The sequence below is a fragment of the Amblyomma mixtum genome, chromosome 1, assembly GCF_055824585.1.
Source record: "Amblyomma mixtum isolate Tamu chromosome 1, ASM5582458v1, whole genome shotgun sequence".
NCBI classification, from domain to species: domain Eukaryota; kingdom Metazoa; phylum Arthropoda; class Arachnida; order Ixodida; family Ixodidae; genus Amblyomma; species Amblyomma mixtum.
Genome location: NC_143012.1, coordinates 2,825,403 through 2,846,952, shown reverse-complemented (window position 1 = coordinate 2,846,952; position 21,550 = coordinate 2,825,403). Strand labels below are relative to the sequence as shown.

The 21,550-nt window shown below is 45.8% G+C and overlaps 1 protein-coding gene across 1 annotated transcript in view; it reads left to right on the top strand.

Moving 5' to 3' along the window:
* Positions 1 to 19,097, top strand: part of LOC149365259 (endoplasmic reticulum metallopeptidase 1-like) — a 39,624-nt gene extending 20,527 nt beyond the window's left edge. The window contains exons 7-14 of the mRNA XM_089541372.1: positions 396 to 661; positions 4,379 to 4,589; positions 6,111 to 6,301; positions 8,154 to 8,306; positions 10,906 to 11,105; positions 11,339 to 11,454; positions 12,850 to 13,025; positions 13,761 to 19,097. Coding sequence (XP_089397498.1) covers positions 396 to 661; positions 4,379 to 4,589; positions 6,111 to 6,301; positions 8,154 to 8,306; positions 10,906 to 11,105; positions 11,339 to 11,454; positions 12,850 to 13,025; positions 13,761 to 13,931 — 1,484 coding nt within the window. The 3' untranslated portion in view covers positions 13,932 to 19,097. The remainder of the gene's footprint in view (positions 1 to 395; positions 662 to 4,378; positions 4,590 to 6,110; positions 6,302 to 8,153; positions 8,307 to 10,905; positions 11,106 to 11,338; positions 11,455 to 12,849; positions 13,026 to 13,760) is intronic.
* Positions 19,098 to 21,550: the final 2,453 nt, after the last annotated feature.

Sequence of the window (21,550 nt, the reverse complement as noted above, 5' to 3'; positions counted from 1 at the left end):
AGCTTGGAGAACAAAGGAAAGGCGCATAAGTGTCCTCTTGGAAGAGTGGACACCTCAATCGTGCTTGCTTGGAAAAAAGCAAGAATATCTGCTTTGAAAACCTCTGAAGCTTCCCTTTTCACCAAACTTTACTCCTAAAATTCCGTGAGGAAAAAAGGGGAGGAAATTCGCGGAACGGAAGATCACTGCTGCTGGGCTCTGTACAGTTAGCATCAGATTTGTACAGAGTGCTCGAGCAATGTTCTGCTCTGCCCGAGACCTCAAGGCCACTTTCCGCATGAAAGTCTTTCATGGCCCATTATCATCGGACACGTGACCAGTCACGTAATTGGAATATTCTGCTGTAACATGCTGTGGAAGGAGCGCTTACCTCGCCTCCCCTGGGTAATGTGCAGGCCGTGAGCTGCACCGGCGTGAGCTGGTGCTCCAGGTGTGGGGGCGGGTGCAGGCGCTCCTGGTCACTGTGTGCAGCTGGGGTCTGGGCCTGCTGGCCTGTGTGGCCCTGGCCCTAGTGCTGACTGCAGCGGGGAGCACCATGTCCTGGTACAACCGGCCCTACCTGGTGGTGGGCCTCTACTACGCCACCATGATGGCTGCCCTCATGGCTGTCCACTGGGGCCTCACACTGCTGCGCCGAAGACGGGCCGGGGAAGCCACAGCGGTGAGCAAGGGGCCACCTTTTTGTCCCACGGTTTGTGGCAGCAGTGCAGAGCTAAAAGTACCATGTGCACTCTGATATATAACAAGATTTTTTTTTTTTGCTCATGATAGAAGTGAAAAGCCGCCGCTTACACTATAACTGAAGTGAATCATTTTTTTTCCCTGACCGTTAAAAGTGACCTCTGTATTGCAGTTGAGGTTGAAGTGGCTGCTGGCTGCAGGCAGGACAAGCCTTACAATTACTGCTGCCATATATGCTCCGTCATAGTGGCATTTAAAGGGTCCCTGAAAAGGGTGTTCGAGGTTGCCTATAATACGCTTGCACTGTGTAGAGTACTGGCCACCGAGTGTTCATGCCATGTACTGGACCCCAAAAGCGAACCGATCATTTACAATATGATTTTCAGTAAGAGTTTTGTGCTTCCATGCCTCGCAGCAACCTGCAGTGCCGAGTTTTCGCCCAAATCCACGCACAACGCGTCATGCTGTGCTCGTTACGTCAGCAGCGAAGGGATGTCATTGGTTCACTGTGACGCCTCTTGCTGATGTCACGCAGCTCTCATGGCCGCGGCTGGAAGCTCTGCTCCCCCCCCCGCCGTGCGCTAAGGGGTGGGGGAGAGGGGTGGGGGGGGACTGGCAGAGGCGCCAACATGTCAACCTGCAAAAAATGACGACAGGAAAAAGAAGGGCACGAAGACGCGTAAATTCAAATTTTGATGGGAGATAACTTAGCTTTCACAAAACACATTAAAAAAATTCTTGCTGGAGGATTCTTGTGAAGCGGCGTCCTTTAAAGGTGCAGTGAAGAGGAATCTGAACTCATCTTTTTGCCGCAGGAACTCGATCTACACATTCTTAGCATTCTTAGAAACTTCGACTTATTGCCCTGTGTGGCCAATTTCCCTAATTAAGTCGGATCAACGTCCGGCTCCCGCCTTTTTTTTTTTTTTATCCTCTCCGTGATAAGCGGTGATAAGACGGCACGTGAATTATTAGAAGCATTTCACATCAGGAAGAGGGGGCATGACTGTGTGAGTGACACATCAGTTAATCTTTTGCAGGCAGAATACAGATACCTTGAGCACGCATTGTGATATGACGATCTGTTTCTTTATTGCGCATGTCTCGTTTTATATATATATTTTCGCTCTCTTACCTGCAAATAAATCAGATGAAGTTAGCGCCTGTCCTGTGTGTATCTCCTCTTGTGTGCGTTTTTCGTGTGCGCTTAAATTTCATTTCATTTATAGCTATGCACCATCTAGCCCAAACAGAAGTTTTGTTAAATTATCTCTCCGTACAGTGGGCAAAGTCGACCAACGTGTGGAGTGCCTTTCAGCCAGCTTCGTGGAGGCTTTGCTTTCACTTTATTTTGTTTTTTAGGTTTCCGTGAATGAATAGTTTCATTCGCAGATAATATAGCCATAAAATAAGCCTGCAGAAATAAAAATACGCGCGGACTATTTGCTACTACGTATTACTCCGCCGATGGCAGAGCGGCAAGCCTCCACGGAGCTGGCTGAAAGGCACTCTACGCGTTGGTCGACTCTGCCCACTGTACGGGGAGAATTAAAAAGAAAAAAAGATGGGAGCCGGATGCTAATCCGATTTAATTAGGGAAATCAGCCACACATGGCAATAAAGCGAAGTTTTTAAGAATGCTCGGAACGTGTAGATTGAGTTCCCGTGGCAAAAAGACGAGCTCAGATTCCTCTTCACTGCACCTTTAACATCCTAGGCTGCCGCAACTTTATTCGGAGCCCCTTCAGAGCCCCTTTATTGCGAAACAAACATCTCTGTCTGCAGAACAGTTCAGTGTCCTTCATGTGCTGTGAGTGTGCCTTGCATTACAATCATGGTTGTGCTGTATCCAGGTAATTGTGGTAAATGTCACAAATTTCAAGCATGCGACTCCTGTTATCTAGGTAAGTTACCATTCTCTTCACCGAGTGTACTGCAAACACGCAGAACTCGGAAATTGCCAAATGGACCGTGCGCAGGTAACAAGAGTAGTAGCTTATTGTGGTTTTGCTCAATGAGAGGTAGGTTCAATGTGTCAAATGTCTTCTAGTGTGTGGCACAGGTCAACGCAGGTAGCCATACTTTTTGTACATGTCAGAGCTTTACTTACTGGAGCCACCGTCTGCACTAATAGCTGCTCATTCATTTGTTGTCATTCCAGCTCTTGGGGCAGGCTGGCATTAGAGTTGGAGTGAATTGAAGTGAGAAAGGAGTGGTTATACTGGAGTTTTTGTTGTATCACTCTCATGACCTGAACTCCTCTTATATGCCACAGCCACCATTGGTTGTTGAAACCGAAACTTTAAGAACTGTGGAAGAATAAATTGAGTTACCAGTTATTTAACAGGTGCAAGCAAATTTCATATGGTATGCCATGATGTGTAGTACTACTGTGCTATGCATCACTAAAAAGAAACAATGCACTTCTTGTTTGTGTTGGCTTTAGTGCATTTTTCATGGAAAGTATTGTTACCTTTCTCTTTTTTTAGAGTGAAAACTCTAATTCATGACTAAAGCTGAAAAATCTGGGCCATTGCTGAAGCCTTGGCCTTGAATAAATAACTAAAATAAATATTTCAGCAGCTGGGATTCGAATCCACAGTAGCATGAACAGATCAGCCTTGCTCGGCACTGCACGAGAGCACTATGCTATTGCCACAGCCGATCACACCTTGTGTTAAACTGCAACACACTCTCTCGCTATGCATTTCACATCATTGTCTTCATCCATCTGTGGCACGAATTGACCTCGATCAGAGCATAACCTAGCTGAGTCTAATATTGTTGCCAGATGTGCCGATAACCCAGCAAAGGAAAATCGTGAGCCAGTCAGGCTAAACACGTGCTTTTGCACGTCTATTCAGTTTAACTAACCGAAATCCTACCATTTTTTTTTTTCGTACAGAATGCGCTAACGGTGTCAAATAGTTCACTCTTTATGTGTTGCTGCTTCAATTTTGCAACAGCCATTGAAACAATTTGTGGCATGAATTGTCAGCTATCATCATCATCAACAACATTGGCTCTGCCGCACCCACTGCAGGAGAAAGGCAGGCCTCTCTCTTGTCTAGGAAAGACATAGGAGTACAACAAATACGAACACAGACGTAGTGAGGAAACAGGACTTCCCTCACTACATCCATGTTCATATTTGCTGCACTCCCATACCTTTCCTAAATATACAACCAACATGCCCAATTACAAGTACTTCTCTCTCATATCGCTCCAATTAGACGTGTCCTGTGCTAGCTGTGGCCACTTGATACTATCAAACTTGCTGATCTCATCCATCCACCTGACTCTCTGCAGCCCCCTGCTACACTTGCCTGCTTTTAGAATGCACTCCGTTGCCCCTAGGGACCCTCAGTTATCTGCTCTGAATTCAGCTGCAAAGTGCACCCAGTAACTCTGGTGGCAGCCAGCGTATATGCTTGGCTGCTGCACTGCCAACAAGTTCCTTCTTTGCTCTTCAGGCATGGACTTGAGTGAAGCGTGTGTTTCTGGTTTTGCATTAATTTTGCTATCACTTTGTTGACATAGTCAGCTGCCTTTGTTTTTTCTGTTTATGGAAACAAGTGGTTATAAATCCAGGGCGGCATTCCGGATGCATTGCCTAGTAACACCTTAAGCGTTACCTTGCAGGCTGCACAGAACGCAGGAGCTGGTGCCTGAGCTTGCAGGTGTGCTCTGTGTGCAGGGGTTGAAGGTGCTGGGTGAAAGCGAAGAGTGCGACGACTGGAATATTCTCGAGCGGTACTGGGACGCCACTCAGCTGCTGTGGCTGGTGCTGGTGCTGTGGATGTCATCCAAGAATGTGTTGAGCTGCTATCTGCCCACACTGTGGGCAGTCTGCACGGGCATGGCCGTGTGTGTGCTTTCCCGTTGGACGCTGGGCTTGGGCCGCAAAGGTATCCAAAAGGCCTCCTCAACACTCTCATCTTATATTTCCCCGCTGTCACCACCACTTACAGAGTGAACGTGCAATCACACTGCGCAGTCACTTATTTATTGTCATTCTTGCAAAGAACTTGCTGCGAGTGAAGCCACTTTCTGCCACATGAGTCGTTATCACAGTGGCTATCACAGTCACCAGCACACTGCCCCAGGAGTGGTGTGAGGACTCTCCACGATTAATGAATGTAAAGTAGAGAATGACTGCATATGTGGGCATGTAGGCAAAGTGATACGTGAAGAGGACCCCAGTACGCTGAAGAGAGCCATTAATCATGTAGTGCACTTCCCAGTAAGCATTCCAAATTCTATCGCTCTGCGCCAAAAAAATTAAAAACTCTCCTCCGAAACTCGTGTTCCTCCTTAAAGGGAACCCACTTTTACCGACTATATTTTTTTTATGCATCAACTGAAAGCTCCTTGCCCAAATACGAAAACCCAGCTGACAAACACAGCAGAACAATTTGAAAGAATATTTTGATACGGTAGCCTCAACGGTAGATGGTGTCTGCAAACTCTGACATGAAGGACACGATGTGCAGGTAGCATAGCAGCTCTATGCAACTCCATGGACACAGCTGCTGTGCCACCTAGGCAACATGCAGCAGCAATAATGGGCCTGATCACATTAACCACTACAGTTGAGTGCTCTAAGATGGTTATAGAAATACTGTCAGTGAAATAAAACTAGTGATATGTATCACAGGTACAGTCTTTGTCAAAAGTAACCAGGCTGCACGTTTTTCTTCTCAGTCGTATATTAAAGCTATTATGCCGGCCCTCAAGCTATAAATCTCTGAATGGTAAGAACCCCTGTTCTTACCTTCAAAGAACTTTTTGATTTTTAGAGAAGGCGTGAGGGCTCTGTTATACGAATGAGAAGCTAACCATGGAGCCTGGTTACTTTTGACAAGGACTGTACAATCTACTGCTTTTGCCGGCAGTTTCTTTGTTCGTGACAGCGCAGCTGACAGCACGGCGGTAGCCTGCTTTGCTGAAAACATTAGAAGATATGATGAGAAAAAATGTTAAGGCGTCTCAAGTTTCTTTTACCAAAAATAACAGAAATAATGCTATGTATTGTGCTCAATCCTCTTCATAAAGTGTAGCATATCTAATCCAGCCAAAGTAACTGCATTGACTGGAGAGCTGCAAAACTTCTAACACAGCACAGTGCAACTGTCAGCTCCGGACTGACTTTATTTGCCAATCTAGAATATTAAATTTCTGCCACAACCTTGAGTACTGCCATTGCTACTGCCATCATAAGGAAATGTCTACAAGCATGTGCCAATATTTTTATACTTGTACCTAACAGTAGCCTGTCCGTTAAGGTGAATATAACCTGTCATTTTTAACTGCCCTCGAGAACTTTGGTTGGGAAACTGACCTTCTTTCGTACACCACCTCCAAAGGAAGGTGTATTTGGTGAGAAATTTTAGGATCGACTTTGCCTGGCTGATTATTTGTGAATGCAGGCAACAAGCTGGGCCTGCTGGCAGTCTTTCTGGGTGCCATCCTGCTTCCGCTGCTGTTTACCATCTACCTGTGCTTCAACATTCACACGTCCATTATACCGATTTTGGGTCGTAATGGCACTTTGGGCAGCCCTGAAGTTGTTGTGGCCATCATGTCCGGCGTCCTTTCCATAGCGTGCACATCATTTGTGGTGAGTGGTCTCTGCTTGAACATTCTACAAGGGTGACTTTTGTTTTTGCAACATGCACTCTTTTTTCCTGTCTTGAGTTTTACACATCAGGGGAGTAGTCTAGCACAGTTGAACTCAAGGGGGATCGTGAAATAGTTGGATAAAGCGATAGTTCGATATATTATTAAACGGAAATAGATAAGCTCATCTATAACCTAAAAGCAAGGATAAAATGCCTTCACACTTCTTGCTGTGATGTACCGCTCGCTGGAGTGCTGGCAGCTCACCTCAGCTCTGACGTCACCGGCTTCACATCGAAGCTGCAGCAGACGGTGCTTTGGAACCAGCCATTGCTTAATGTAAGATGTCTATAAATAGAATAATCTCATTATACTGGAGGTGCAGTTGGCTTCCACAATGCCTTCGGCAGCAAAGCGAGTGAAGCATGCCAGGCGAGAGCCGCCGGTGGGCTTTAGTTGGGTAGGTCAGCTTCACTGCATCAGAGTGATGCACAACGGACCGCCCTCGATCGCACTCCACGTTCACCTCATCATGCGGTTTCACAGCACTGCCAGCTGGTGCCCTTGGCTGCACCTGCATGGGCACCTGCATGGGGCAGGTCAGCTGTGCAGCTGACTTGCCCCAACACGCGAAAAGTGATCAAAGAGCACTGCCAGGAGAAGTGCCACTTGTAGGGGCGCAGTATTCAAGGACTGGCAAAATTGGAGTTATGTATACTTTTACGCAGGATTTTGAGCTCGATATAGCCAGTAATTCAACATATCTGGGTTCATTACGTCTGTGCTCAACTGTATGCAGTACACACGTTTATCAGCGTAAAAAGATACTCCTTTAACCTTGACCTATGTCACTTTATGAAGATGGATGGGCATTGGGTTGAAATTGGGGTTAAAATGATGAAAAGGCAGATTTAACACTGCCATTGCAGCTTCATCTTTAGGGTTAATTATAACAAGGTATTCAGGACCTGCAGAAGTTGCTTGGCACCTAAGCCTAGCTGAGAGCAGTGCAGGAAGGCAACTCATGTTCTGAAAGGAAACTAATTTATTACTTTTACTTAATTTTTTAGTGTTTACTTTGTGTGCTGTATGTGTAGGAAGTATCTGGAGGATACCATAGTTGGTATCCATTCCTTGAGCCATCGACCCCACTCCTTGTTGTCTGCTCTGTTGCCTGTGGAATGCCACTGATTGAGGAAGTGTGTAGCATCAGTTCAGTTCACTGTTGCCTTAGAAACCCCTGCAGGGTGTAACACGAATTTGAGGAACTGCAGAAAAAGCGAGTTCAGTGGTTGCCACGCATTTTCTCCATGAAAAGTCATCAGTTACAGCTTTCGTAAACACCAGGGAGGCAGGTGACAGTGGCAATACAGTGTGTAAAGGCTGTGCCATTCTGAAGGAGTGCGGAGAAGGTCGGGGGTGGGGGGGATGTGGTTGCATGTCTCTATGATCGATCAGCCTGGAGAATGTGGGTAGTGCGTTGAGTTAAGCTGGAAGTGTGACGTAGCTTTGCATTGAGACTGGCGAAGTGACCTCATTGATGCATTTTTCGTATGGTGCAGATGTGCCCATATACCCACCCGCGCACTCCTGTAGGCACCCGCATGCATGTACTGAGAATCATAAGCCTCGCAAGATGCTTGACATTTGAAAATAAATGGTAGATGAGCTACATTGTTCTGAATGCGACATGGACTGCACACCACCTGTAGCCGTGTGGATGTGCTCGTGTGGATGCTGATGAGTGAGTGCTCCTCTATGGCACCTCGTTCAGTGTTGTGCAGCAGCAGCCAGATAAGATGCAGCCTACAGCCTTGCAACCTTTCCTGAGGGGCCCCTCTCTCTCTTCCCAGGTGCCTCTGACACATGTTTCACGTGATGGTTGGCGGCCAATAGCCGTCCTGTCTGCAGTCGTGTTGCTGACCGCTGTGGTGGCCATGAGCCCACTGGGTTTCCCTTTCTCGGCCACGCCAGGTGCTGTTGCACCACAGCGGATGCTGCTCCTTGTGAGTGCACCGTCTACCGGCCCTCTTTTTTCGACCTTGCATGGCTGGCAGTTGGCTGAGGACCAATTAAAGTTGCCCCGTAATGATGGACAGCATCAAGGAGGCTGTTTTTCCTGGAAACGGAGCTTTTATGAGCTAGAAAAAAGCTAGAGGGTGAGATACAGGTATTGCCGCCAGCAGCTGTTTTCATGAGCAAACCGCAATGACTGAAATGCTTTTTTTTTTTTTTTTTGGTTGCAGATTTGTGGGGCTAGGGGATGCGTCCCTCATTCATAAAGGGTGATCACGGAGTTTCTAGAATTGACTTCATTAGTTTGAATTGGGTGGTCAGAAGAGGATGGTCATTTCATTTTATTATATTACAATATTTACATTACAATATTTATTCTTAGTTACAGAAGGCTAAAACGCCAGGGGAAAAAGTACAGGGTAACTAACTAGGTCCCTAAACCTTGAAAAAAGTTCAGGAACAGTGCCATTTTTTCATTACTAAAACAAATAACAAACACTTAAAACACGGGGAATTCCAGTGCAGCAACAAATGTATTTACTCGAATGTAACGTGACATGAATGTAATGTGAGTGGCAACTTTATGTGGTGGCCACTTTGAAAAGATAAAACCACAAATATAACGAGAGACCAGCAGATGCAAAAAAAAGTATCTAGTAGCTTTAATTGAAACCATGGCTAACACTGTACCTCTTTTCGAAAACGTTCTCTGTTCCTCGTTTTTGGAGGCAGAGTTCTCAGAAACTGAGTCCTCTTTCTGGCTGTCAACCTCCCAGACGATGCCATCCTCAGTGCCATCGAGGTCATTCGATTTGCAGCATTGCTTGAATGACCCGACAACCATGTCGTGAGGCAGGCTGTGCCACGCCACAGATACCCACTTGGTAGGCATGCACAAATGTTTGTTTAGTTTGAAGCCAATTCGAAGCAAGGGCAGTCTAACCACGGTATTCGATTATAATGTAACATTATAACAAAGCATTATAACATTATTGCATTATAGCAAAGGATACGCAACACATGAAGTAGGACAATAAATACAGATCTATCGCGAAAAAGCGATCTAAGGCATTATATCAGGTAGCAGTCTCATTAAAGGAATTGGCTTACATCACTTCACATGTGACATTGGTTTTGATTTTCACGGCCCTTTTCACACTTAATAAACGTAGATAAATCAAGACATATCAAACAGAGGAACATTGCTCTAGGAAATATCGAATTAAATCTCTTTTAAACATTCTAATAGAAAAAGTGTGCATTCCATTGTCAGTTTCCCCACTTTGATATGAGACGAGGCATTAGTAGGTATTTACTACTTTGCTGACCATAATCTGTTCTTTGCCATGGTATCCTTTATTTAATTACTCTAAAAGGAAAGCATTCATTTCCTTTAAGGTGGGTTGTTTCAAACAAAGCACGATTTTTTTCTCATTTTTAGACATTTAATTTTTAAATCCAGTTTTCTCAGCTACAAATACATATTTTGCTGCTGAATAAACATCAACATTGTGACAAAAAACCAAACTGTTGTTCTTTTAATTAGAACGAAAATTTAATGGAGAGAGACAGAGAGAGGGGAAACTTTATTGGTTTTTAAAATGTCAGATGAGTCGGCTGTCCTCCAGTGCCCTCAGACCTGAGAGGTAGGGCAGGCTAAATACTGGAACATCATTTTCAGAGATGTTGCTTTCATTGTGAACTTTTTTGCCAAAGGATTAGAACTGGATGTTGCAGAATGATGACTTGCCATGTCAGCAGCCTCTTGACATCACACATGCACTGAGTATATTGATATGAATTGGAGAACAACATAATGATCCACTAGTTGGTTTCAAACAAGTTTCTGCCTTTCTGTGAACTGTGCTCCTACTTTGGCCACAACATTCTGGTGTCACTTTTGCAGTTAGATGTGGATTTAGTTGTGCACTTGACATGTTTAGTAGTGCAGAGGCTGGTGTCATGTCTCATGGCTGTGTGTCGCCCACTGCTGGCTGTTGCTATCTTTGGCTATGAACCAATGAGCTCAGATACAGATATTTCCATGTCAGATATGGCATGTGTGGCAGATAGTGCCAGTAGAAATCTGCCATCTTATATGGGCTATCGACAGTGCACCAATAAAGGCAGAGCCGCCGCGGTGGCTCAGTGGTTATGGCGCTCGGCTGCTGGCCCGAAAGATGCGGGTTCGATCCCGGCCGCGGCGGTCGAATTTCATGAAGGCGAAATTCTAGAGGCCCGTGTACTGTGCGATGTCATGCAAAATGACATGCACGTTAAAGAACTCCAGGTGGACGAAATTTCCGGGGTCCTTCACTACGGCATGCCTCATAGCCTGAGTCGCATTGGGATGTTAAACCTCCATAAACCAAACCAATACAGGCAGAAAACTGTGTGATGCGTCATGCAAAAGTGACTGTATTGCTAAATGTGGTCATACAGCAAATAGTACTGGTGTTAGAAAGTGGATATGTGTAGCTGGAACAAGCAGCGTTTCATCCATGCTGTCCTATGTCTGCTCTTGAGGCTGTGGATGGGCTGTGCGTATCATGCGAGCAGAAAATGGCCACGTGCTCTTAATTCTTTCAGAATGTGGAGCGCAAGTTTCATGATAGACACCAGAAGGTAACAAACCAGGATGCAGGAGTGTGGGCTGTGCCCCTCGACTTCAACGGGCCACGCACAATTCGGAAGCACATAGGGACAAAGTACAGCATGAAGGAGGTGGATTGCGATGAGCACGTCTACTGCGGCATGCCGTACTACTTTCCAGTCATCACAAAGCTTAGGTGAGCCCTTTTCTGTAAGCAGTTGTTGTTCATAGGCTTGTACAACATGCATGCTCACGGGATGTGTTACTGTGATCCTGCTGTCTACATGTGCCTGACACTGGGCGGCAGGGAAGTGTAGGAAAGCTTTGAACAGCACTGACTGCAACTTTGCACACATCACACAACAAGGCATGCCTGCCAGATCTTGTCCAGGAAAGCAGACATTACGTTAAAACTCATTTATTTTCCAGGGAAACCTTCTACATTGACTTTCCTCGCCCCATCTTTGACAAAGGTGGAACGTTCAGTCTTCTGTCACAAAACATGACCAAGCCCAATGTGCGCAAGCTCAGCTTTGAATTTACAGGTGAGCTAGCCATTTTTTTAACTATAAAGGGTAGGTAAATTTTTACCACTGTGTGCAGGTGAACAGGCATGGTTAGTTTTCACTTGCAGTGAACCCTCACATGCAAATGACAGTGTGCCACGCCGCCAACTAAAAACCTACCAATGTTTTACGGGATAGCGTTGAAGGCCTCGTTCACCACAAAATCCAGTGCAGGCGTTGTCAGCGTCTGCGTTGTGAGTGAAAAATCAGGGAGGAACATGGCTCTGGCAGGGGGTCCCGAGAGAGCAACAACCTGGGAGGCAGGTCCCGTGACCTGCCCACCTGATAGTGGGCAAACCGCCCACCGTGGCAGGTGGCAGTTGAATTAATGACTGGTCACTCGGGAAGAACAACCTGAGGCCGCACAAGGCCCACCTCTGGGAGCACCTGCCATCGCAGGGCAGTGGCACATCGCTTAACCGTTGCACCTGGAGGGGTACGAGGACTCCCAGGGACCCACGGGAATTAACGCACCAGGCTGTCGTGCCATACCCTTGAAGCAGAGCTTAAGTGTCCCTTCAAATTTTTTTTTTTCTCATTCATATTTTCCTGACTGCATTTCACTTTGCCACAAAACTACCTGCAGGATCACTGAGTACATCAAATCACAATGAGGTTGTTGGTACCTAACTACCTAGTCTATATAACTGTGCAAGCAATGACGAAATGTTATTAAACACGCTTGTGAAAACGTAGGAAAAGTTGCAAGAGAAGCAAGAGGCATGTCCTGATATTGCATTCTGTGCTTTAGAAAAACTTTTCAGAGCTATGTTTAGTCTTTGGCATCACTCTTTGTTCAACATTTCTTGATGGGCTCATTGAGGTATCTGTGCAAGGAACTTCTTGAGGCTGTGGAAGGCACTGCGGAATTTGAGCGCTTTTCATTGCAGGTTTTGTTTATGAGAGGAAATTAATCGAGGAATTTCTTTTAGGTAGGAGATAATTTAGGAGGAAGAGGAAAAGAAAAAGGTTGCTTTTTCTTCTAAATTGTCTCGTATCCAAAAAAGTTTTTTGGTCAATTTCCTTATTAACAAAACCTGTAATAAAGAAGGGTTCCATTCTCTTATGCCTTCTGTGCCTCTAATAGAACTGCTGGCTTTTTCTAATTAAGTCTTTGCACAGTTTGTTAAAAACTGCCAGGACATGACATTTTTCTCTCTCTTTCTCATAGATAAAAAAAATCTTGGATCTGAGACTGCAAAATTTACCTTTTGTCCTTGTGGGACATTTCCCTGAATCTGTGAAGTAAGAGCTGTGGGCAGTTTTCGTATTTTTACGAAGGGAAACCAGAAAGAGTTTCTTGAGACCCCCTAAACAGCAGAGAGCGATGGAAGCTGCATGATGCGGTGGCCTTGCTTGCACTTTGGAATGCAGGCCCCAGCCACATGGGGCTGATCATCTCCCCGTGGGAAGGTGTGAGCCTCTCTGGCTGGTCCTTCACTCCCGGACAGCCGCGCAGGGGCGTTGGCTGGAAGAACAGGGACACGCACTTTGTCTACCTCTCACAGGGTGTCGACATGGGGCCCTGGCACTTTTGGCTCGAACTGCAGGTGAGCATGGCCAGCCTTTTGGAGTACTAGTATGGTCAGCAGGGGCTAACTTGGGCTGATGGGGGGAGGGGGTTTCATGCTTAGGGGTGGGCAGTTAAATGTTCCTGGGAAGAACGAGTTGGCCTTCTTTTCTCTCTGACAAAGAAGGCCCAGGAAATGCATTGTGCAGACAGGTCCGCCCTCCAAATGTTGCTCATAAATTTTGCCGCTACGGTAGGTAGCATGTTTTACGAATTGGAAAAACAGCGCAATCAAAGACGAGACACAAGAGAAGGACAAAACACCAGCGCTGACTAACAACCAAATGGTTTATTGCTACAGGCAAGGCAGCATATATATGAAATGGCACGAGTAAAAACACAAAATACTCGTGCCATTTCATATATATGCTGCCTTGCCTGTACCAATAAACCATTTGGTTGTTAGTCAGCGCTGGTGTTTTGTCCTTCTCTTGTGTCTCGTCTTTGATTGCGCTGTTTTTCCAATTCGTAAAACATGTACCAACCAGCCCGTATTTGCCCTCTTCTAGGTAGCATGTAATGCTGTTAATAGGCGTGAGGTTCGAATTCCGGCTGCGGTGGCCACGTTTTGATGGATAAAAAATGCAAGTGTGCCTCTGGTGGTAGAAGCTACTGTGAAGCTCTCTGCTATGGTCATAGTTGAAGTGTTATGTGTACTCTTATGCTGTGTTTTTACTAGCAGGCACTTGTGTCGCATGTGATCCCACAATTACAGCTACCTCCTGGCTACCCAGAAAAGAAGTTGGCTGTGGACATTGCCTTTCACACGTACCGCCTCCAACGCTACGAGCACAAGCAGCCAGCCTTTGTGAAGTTCCTCGACGAATTGCCCGAATGGATACACGCCACTGCCTGGACATCGAGCACAGACCTTTACGTGTTCTGAGACGAAACACCTCACTCGCACGCTGTGGGTGTTTTATAGTTCTGAGATTTCTTCAATGCAAGAAGGCTGCAAAGAAGCAAACCCGTGAACGCTTGTCCGTGGTACTTTCTTTCTGTATATCGAGTGGGTTTGTAAAATGTGGATCGGTTGTGCTCAGCTCCAGCTTAATTTGGAACAAGTACAAGTATGGTTTCTTCTGTTCACCAGTGCTTTCTTTCTCAAGTGCAACAACCCTAAAGGCCAGTTCACATGCAAGCGACTGAGCGATTGAGCGACGCGTCGCAGCGAAAATTTCCAACTTGTTGAAACCTCGCCGCTCGTCGCAGCGACGACTCAAAACAGGTTTTTCCGCCGCGGCGACAGGATTCGCTAGCATTTTCGCTGTCATGTGAAACAGGCTTAAGTTAAAGTGAAGGTGGGCAGGCCTGTCAGTGGGCCTCTCCTTGAGAAGTTTGTTTGCACAAAGCTCTAGCAAAAAGGAATTCATCAAGGCTGAAGATTTTTCAATTTGTCTGTCACCATAGCATCCTTAGCTAGAAGATGACCTGTATTGCATCAGTGTGTTGATAGAAGTATGTGCTAATAGTTCTCAGGTCTGTAAAACAGAGTGAGGTTAGACATAGCACATGTGAAAGGCTGCGACATATTGGTGTGAGTGCATGATCAAGGAAACTAGTGCATGTATCTTGCTCTTTGGCACTAACAAACCAAAACACGTAGCCATAATAGAAAGTGCAACTGACAAGAGTAGCAGATGATTTGCCACAAGAAGGGTTCAGAAGTGCCAGATGCAACCAACATGTGTTGAAGGAGAGGTCTATTGGAAATGTCTGTCCATGCTGTGAATAGTTAGTGTGTTCCATTTGCTACAGGGGTTGCATTGTGACCTCTGTCTAGTAGGCTCTGCTGTTACCATACGGGACCATGCCACATTCTTTTGCTAAAAGTGCAGACATTTCTTTGCCAACAAAACTGAGCACTGAACATCACCTGTCCTGTTTTCTCACATAATACAGAATCGCTGCACAATATTTTTTTAAAAAACATTAAGGTGTCACTGCTTCCTACATCACTGTTTTCAGTTGTTTTGCCAAGCCGTTACGAGCATATATATATATATATATATGAATATATACACATACTTAAGGTTGAACAAAGGTTGTAGGCTTGTGGGTGAGCACCTTCCAGCAGCACCCCAAGTGCTGTTGGAATGTCAAGGGCATTTATAAGTGTGCACGTGATGCCAAACTATATGCGCACCTCTTGTGTGTGTGTGGAGGGAGGGAATAGGGTCTTGAAAAACCTGTTGTCAGGCCATGCAGTTTTTATTTTGGGAATGAGTGCCAAGAGAGCTGTGGGTTCGTGTGCGTTTGGTACCGGCCATAGTGACTGCAGACAAACTAATTTCTGACTAATGGCTAGCAAATGAGTTCGAGGTGTAGGATTAGGAGAAACAAAAAAAAAAAAACATTGTAGTGAGGTTTTCTTGGGGTGAAGTCAGCACTGCTAAACATCACAACAAGAAATACACTAGCCCAGCAACAAGTTTCACTCAACTTACTTGCGTTGATGAACTTGCCAGGAATTTGTCAAATTAGCACATGCACTGCCACCATGTAGTGTGACTATGATGTGAGCAACTTCTCACCATGGGAGAAAAAGCCATCACTACTATAGGCTCAGGCTGCACAGGAGATCATCGCAAGGATCTGCATAATAAGCCCACATTTGCATGTGTGTGTCATTTGCATGTATGCCTCAGTACATAGAATGCATCGAATGTTACAACATTTTAGGAGCCCCACATACAGTGCGGAAGTTTGCCATAACCTTGTTGCCAGTGTTGCTCTACTTCTAACAAGCTGCAATTTATTCTGCACGACCTGCTGTTTAAAATTCTGCTTTGTGTGAAAGTCATTGAATCATGTCAGTATACCTCTGGATGAACTTAGTAAATTCAGTTTTAATTCTTTGTAGTGAGACCATGTTAGGGTACAGGGAGGCTTGTGGGATGAAGACAGCATTTTGAGACTGTTTGGTGGCCACTTTTCACGAATTACATTAAATACGCTCTCTTTTGAGGGAAGCACTTTAAAAGCCAACATTTCAATGGTTCCGGTGTTCTTGCTAGTCTATACCCGAGCAGTGCATTAGAGCAGGCTATTAATAGCACAGGGTAGGAGCTGCAATCATATACTCCCTCGTATTATCACAGGTGTAGCATTATGCCTTAATGCTGCAGGGATGTGGCCAGCTTGTGAACATTCCTAGAATGGCGAGAAAGGTGCTTCCCAGCTTTTGTTACAGAGTGCTTTGTTCTGTCTCATATCAGGACAGACGCCTTAGCCATTGTTCTGCTTGTGCCTTGAATGTGGGTAAGCATCAGCACCATGCTTGTCAATATTTAGCCGCATTCTAGTCCATCATGCCTCATGAACGTTGAACTGTCTAGCTGAACATTTTTTGGGGGCACTATGCAACATATCAAGAGATTTGGTTGTGTATTGTTCACCACTGTGTACATTTTCTGCATTATTTGTGGCCTAGTCGCATTGTTGGTTGCAAAACAAACTATGGTTCCTTTGTGCGAGGAGAGTTGTTGTCCATTGTTCATCATCACGCATCGGTCAGAGAAAACAAACATCACTTCAAAGTTGAATGTGCTCTTGTCGTGGACCAAGGTTGTTTAGATGTTTTATATTTACAGTTCACCATATTTATCAAGTGCTGACTGCTGTGCCTCCCCGTCACAGACTTAACTGCCGTGTACCGAAGCTTTTGTGAGGTGGAAGTGGGCAAAGCTTGCTGTCGGCACTGCTTCAGATAGTGCACAAGTATAGATGCCATTTATTGACACCCTTAGACACCAAGTTTTTGGATGCATGTTTTTTTTTCTTTGGAGTGATGCACTGGACAATGGCATACTTGAGTCAGGACGTGGAATTCACCTACCGCATAACTGAATTTATGCTGAATAATAATTTATAACTGAATTTTTTCGTGTCATTCTGGTTTAAACAGGCCAAACAGCGGCTGTGACATACAAGACGCATTCAGGTCTCATGAGGCATGCAAAAAATGGCAGTGGTTTAGCTCTGGTTAAACATGGAGGATTGCGAAAGCAACGAGGAGAGAGAGAGAGAGAGGGGCGATGGAGAGCGCGTGGCGGTGGCAGTGGCCCCGGCACGCTAGCTATGCACCGCTACTGCGCATGCGCAACTGGCGAGCGCGGTGGCGGCACCCCTGAGTCACCCGCGCAGCAACGGCGGCGGCAGCGCGCCAGCTGTGCGCCGTGTGGCGTCACTGCTCCTCGCGCATGCGCAGTATGGCCTTTCCCCAGCTCCACGAAATGGCTCGGCGACTCGCGTAGTGTTGCTTTCGCAACAAAACTGCGATATAATCACTGCTCGATCATTTTTGTCATTCGAGCTACTCAGCAGGCTTGTGTAAGAGTTGATGCGAATTAACAACGCCTCACGTGACCTGAACACATCTTGTACATCACAACCATCATTTGGCCGTTAAAACTCAACCTGAAGCAGCTTGAGAGAAAAAATTCACTTATAAATTATTATCGCTTGTTGTCGCAATCTACATGGCTGTCTATAATTTCTCATGTGCTGTGCATCATTCTAAAGAGAGAAAACACAAAAAAAAGGTGGTGTCTCTACTCCTTTAAGGGCACACTGACGACAACCCAATCTAGTTTTTGTTCTCAGTAAAAATCATTTGGTTCTTTGTGGCTACACTGATGTCTCTTCAGCATCAAAATATGCTTTTATTGCTGGAAAAATTTCAAGTACGGAACATTTTTCTTCGGCCGTTCGATTTGAACACGTGATGTCGATGATGAAAAGAACTCCAGGATTGCCAGTTGGCAGTGAGTGGTGGTGTACACTAGCCCGGAGTTTACAGAAAGAAAAAAAAAAAAAGCATCGATGTTGTTAGTTTGCTTGTGAAAACTGCCACTGAGAGCATGGCCTGTATTTTGCTTTTTGACCTGTTCCAGCTTATACATACTCTGTTTTCAGTTAAATTAGCCTCTCTGTCGTTAGCTGTCATTTGGTGCAGGCCTTTGTCTTCAGTGTACCTTTAATAGAGGCGAGCTACTTTCATAACACTTTCTGTTGATTTGTGTAATCAGTATAAGGTCTTGTAAATACGTGCATATGCCCTAGATGTAAGCTGAAGAACCTATGTTGACTGTACGTATGAATCTGAAAACAAGGAGAGGGACTAGAGGCCTGCTGTGGGTAAGCAGCAATCCGTTTGCACCATGTGCACTACAAGCACCCATAACCACTGAAAACTATATGGTTGTGATTAGCATCTCACAAAATTCAAGTTCTGCCTGTTATACATGTTATGCTTGCCTAGTCATAGAGGTGCCTGGTTGTTTCAGTGTTGACAGCAAGGTTGCCGAGCTCGTTGGTCTTCTCTCTTGTATGACGTGTTTGGTTAAAGAAAGAAATGATTCAGCACATGAAGTTTCTTCAGCAAAGAAAAAGTGTTTCACTTTCCTGAGGAAGCGTATGCTGCCGTTGTCCCATTTGGGCCTGTGGCTGGCTGCTTTTTTTTTTTTTCCAAACCGAACACACCATACCAGTCAGAGAGGCAGTCCTGGGCTGTCCCAACAAACACTGTGTGCTTCAGTGTTCAACAGGTTGTCTAGGGTGCAACTACAAAAAAGAAAAAGGAAATCTGTGATCCACTAAGAGATATATAAGAGTTGTGATAGCATGTTTTTTTTGTATTGCTGTGTCTGTGACGTAGTTTTGCGATTGCATTGTACAATGGCATTGTGCCTTGCATGCCTCTGTTGCAGTGCAGATTTTACTTGCCCTAGAAATTACCATCAGAGTCGGTGTAGTGCTCTTGTTGTGGAGTTGCGTAGAGCCGTATGCAATCCATTTTTTGGCCGTGTTTAAATTAAACTGGCTGCATTAGCACATTTTAATTCTCTGCCTGCGTAGGCTGGAGTAACCGTCAGGCTGTGGGCTGAATGAGTGACAACAGCCAGCAAAGAGAAAGGCACGTTTGCCCTGCATCTATTGTAGCCAGTTTATGATGAACGGTTAACCTGATGTGCAATGTCTGCAATGGTTTGAAGTTTTAATTACCAAAGCGAAGAAGCTGTTGAGAAATAAAGGCTTTTCTTTTTTTTTAGATGGGACACAAATTCAATGTCTTGTGGCGAGCACAAGAGGTGCTTGGGAAAAGATGTTTTTTTAACCTGCAGTGATGGTTCAGTGGCTTTGGCTGCTGATCCCTAGGTTGTGGGACTGAATCCCGGCAAAGGCGGCTGCACTCCGATGGAGATGAAATGTGTGCTGTGCGATATCAGAGCACCCTAAAGAACCCCAGGTGGCCTAAATCAATGTGGAGCCCTCCACTACGGTGTCCCTCATAGCCTTGGAGTCACCTTTGGATGTTAAACCCCGCATACTATACTGCAAAGAGATGTCACTGTTGCTGTGTTGCAACAATGGCTGCAGCCGCATATTAACAAAGCGGAAGTCTACGGGAGACTTTTTTGCCATGTATGGCAAAAAGTTTTGTCGCCATTCCATACATCCCACGTTATCTTTAAGCCTTTTGGGTGGTCACATTCTTCCCTTGGAGGCTCTTTTCACACTCCACTCCTGCAAGAAACTGGGCTGTTTGGCTATAACAGAGTTGTGCGGCCACACTTGCTCATTCCACCTGAGATGCATTGCATATTATATTATTCACAGGACGATGGCACCAGCCTTGTTCGCAGTAAGCAAGCGTTCGTTATAACTGCAGCCGTTGCAAGTGAGCTCGACTGTGCCTATGTCTCAACCGCCCTAACTCGTGCCCCTCTCTGGCCAAAAGAAGTTCACTGCAAATCCATCCTCTACCATCGTGAAGGCAGCGGTGTCACGAGTGAGTGCAAGACGCCCAGTTAAGAAAGCAAATGAAGTAAGAAACCTATGGCACGCAGCTGACTAAACCGGCGTAGCCACTGGGAAGGAGCGCAGCAGACTGCGTGCGTCTGTGTGGAAGCAATGGTTGCTTACACGGAGACGGAAGGAAGCCAGATGTGTGCAGCTCCAAGGACTGCCAGTTCATCTGAAACCACGGCCGTGACGATACATGGGCGCTATGCGACCACTGCCCCTCTGTGCAGCCGCCCCGGGGGCAAGACAAGGGGACTTGAGTTCTGAAGCAGGTGTAGGAAACGTGCACTGAAGCTGCCCTCCTGGGCCAATGCATCCCGGCAGCGATCCGCAACATGCATAAGCTCCTTCGGCTATGCTCCACAGGCCCCAGAGAGGTCACCTCTAGCGACATTCCTTACCAGCATCCACCTTAAGTACCGACTGGACTCTTCACGATTGATCATTCAATTGCTACACGGACTCAGAAGACCAATTAGAACTGTTTCGCATTACTCTTAACACCATCTGCGTATCTGTGTGGGAACTCTGCCTGATTTGTTGATGTTTAGCTATGCGACTTAAACCCTTTTCTTATGGTGTTGTTTCAGTAAACCAGAGCCCTTCACTATGGCGTCTCGCATAGCCCGAGTCACTTTGGGACGTTAAACCCTATAAATCAAACCAAACCTTGTTCTGGGAGAGTTGGTTTCTTTACTCACGTCCTAGATAGGTAGTGACAAGCGGCAAGAAGCAAATGGAGATAACAGGCAGTAAAACGGTGCCCTCGCGTGCGTGCGGCCTGGCTGACTAGCAGCAAACTGAACACCAAACACTTCGATAGGTTCACGTTCCGGTGTGCGCGCAACTGTTCGATTGTGACAGCGACTGCCAGCGCGACCAAGCAAGGTAAACGGCGTGCAATTCACCCCCTTGCCACTCGCACCTTTTGCAGCCGTGCCAAACTTCCACAGCCTGCCTTGTGTGCGCACCCACGAGCATATGCTGGTGGTCTGGCACAGCAGAGAGCGCCAAATGTGCAAGTAAAAGCTTTTTTCTTTATAAAACTGTGTAATAAATTCGGCAAATTACGCGAGAGTACAAATTGTGCAAGTAAACATGGTACTTGTGTGGCTTACAAGTGTGTTCGTTGTGTTAGAGGACAACTGCCTACATGAATGATTTCTGGAAGCGCTGGCTGTTGGCAACGCGAGGTGTGCGTTTGATGCCTCTGACATGATGGCTGCTACCACTGCCCTGCCAGGCGCTGCATAGCTGGAGTGAGTCGTTCTGCAGCATTGCCTGATAGAAGGTTAGAGCATGGCAATGCTGGCCCGAGCATAGCCACAGCAGAGTGGAGCTGGTCGTTGTCCTTCGCCATCTCGAACATTCTTTGAGCCACATCAGCTTTTTCTTATACTATCCCTGTTTCATCGTCGTCTTGAAATTCTCACCAACGATAACCAGTAACAATTCTCACTCATTTCTGTCATTGCTTTCTTTTTTTTTTTTCATTTTTCTAATGCCTGACACCCTTGTCTTTCTCTTCTAAGCAAAAATTGTGTTGAAGTTGTGCCACTATTGACTGTTGAACTCTTTGGAATGGACATAGTAACTTCTCCATGTCGCAGCCACCACTGCAAAGCCCAACAAGCGCAGCTGTCTGTCTGCATGCTGTCAGATAACGGGCATCTGTTGACATCTTAGCTCCCACGCAGC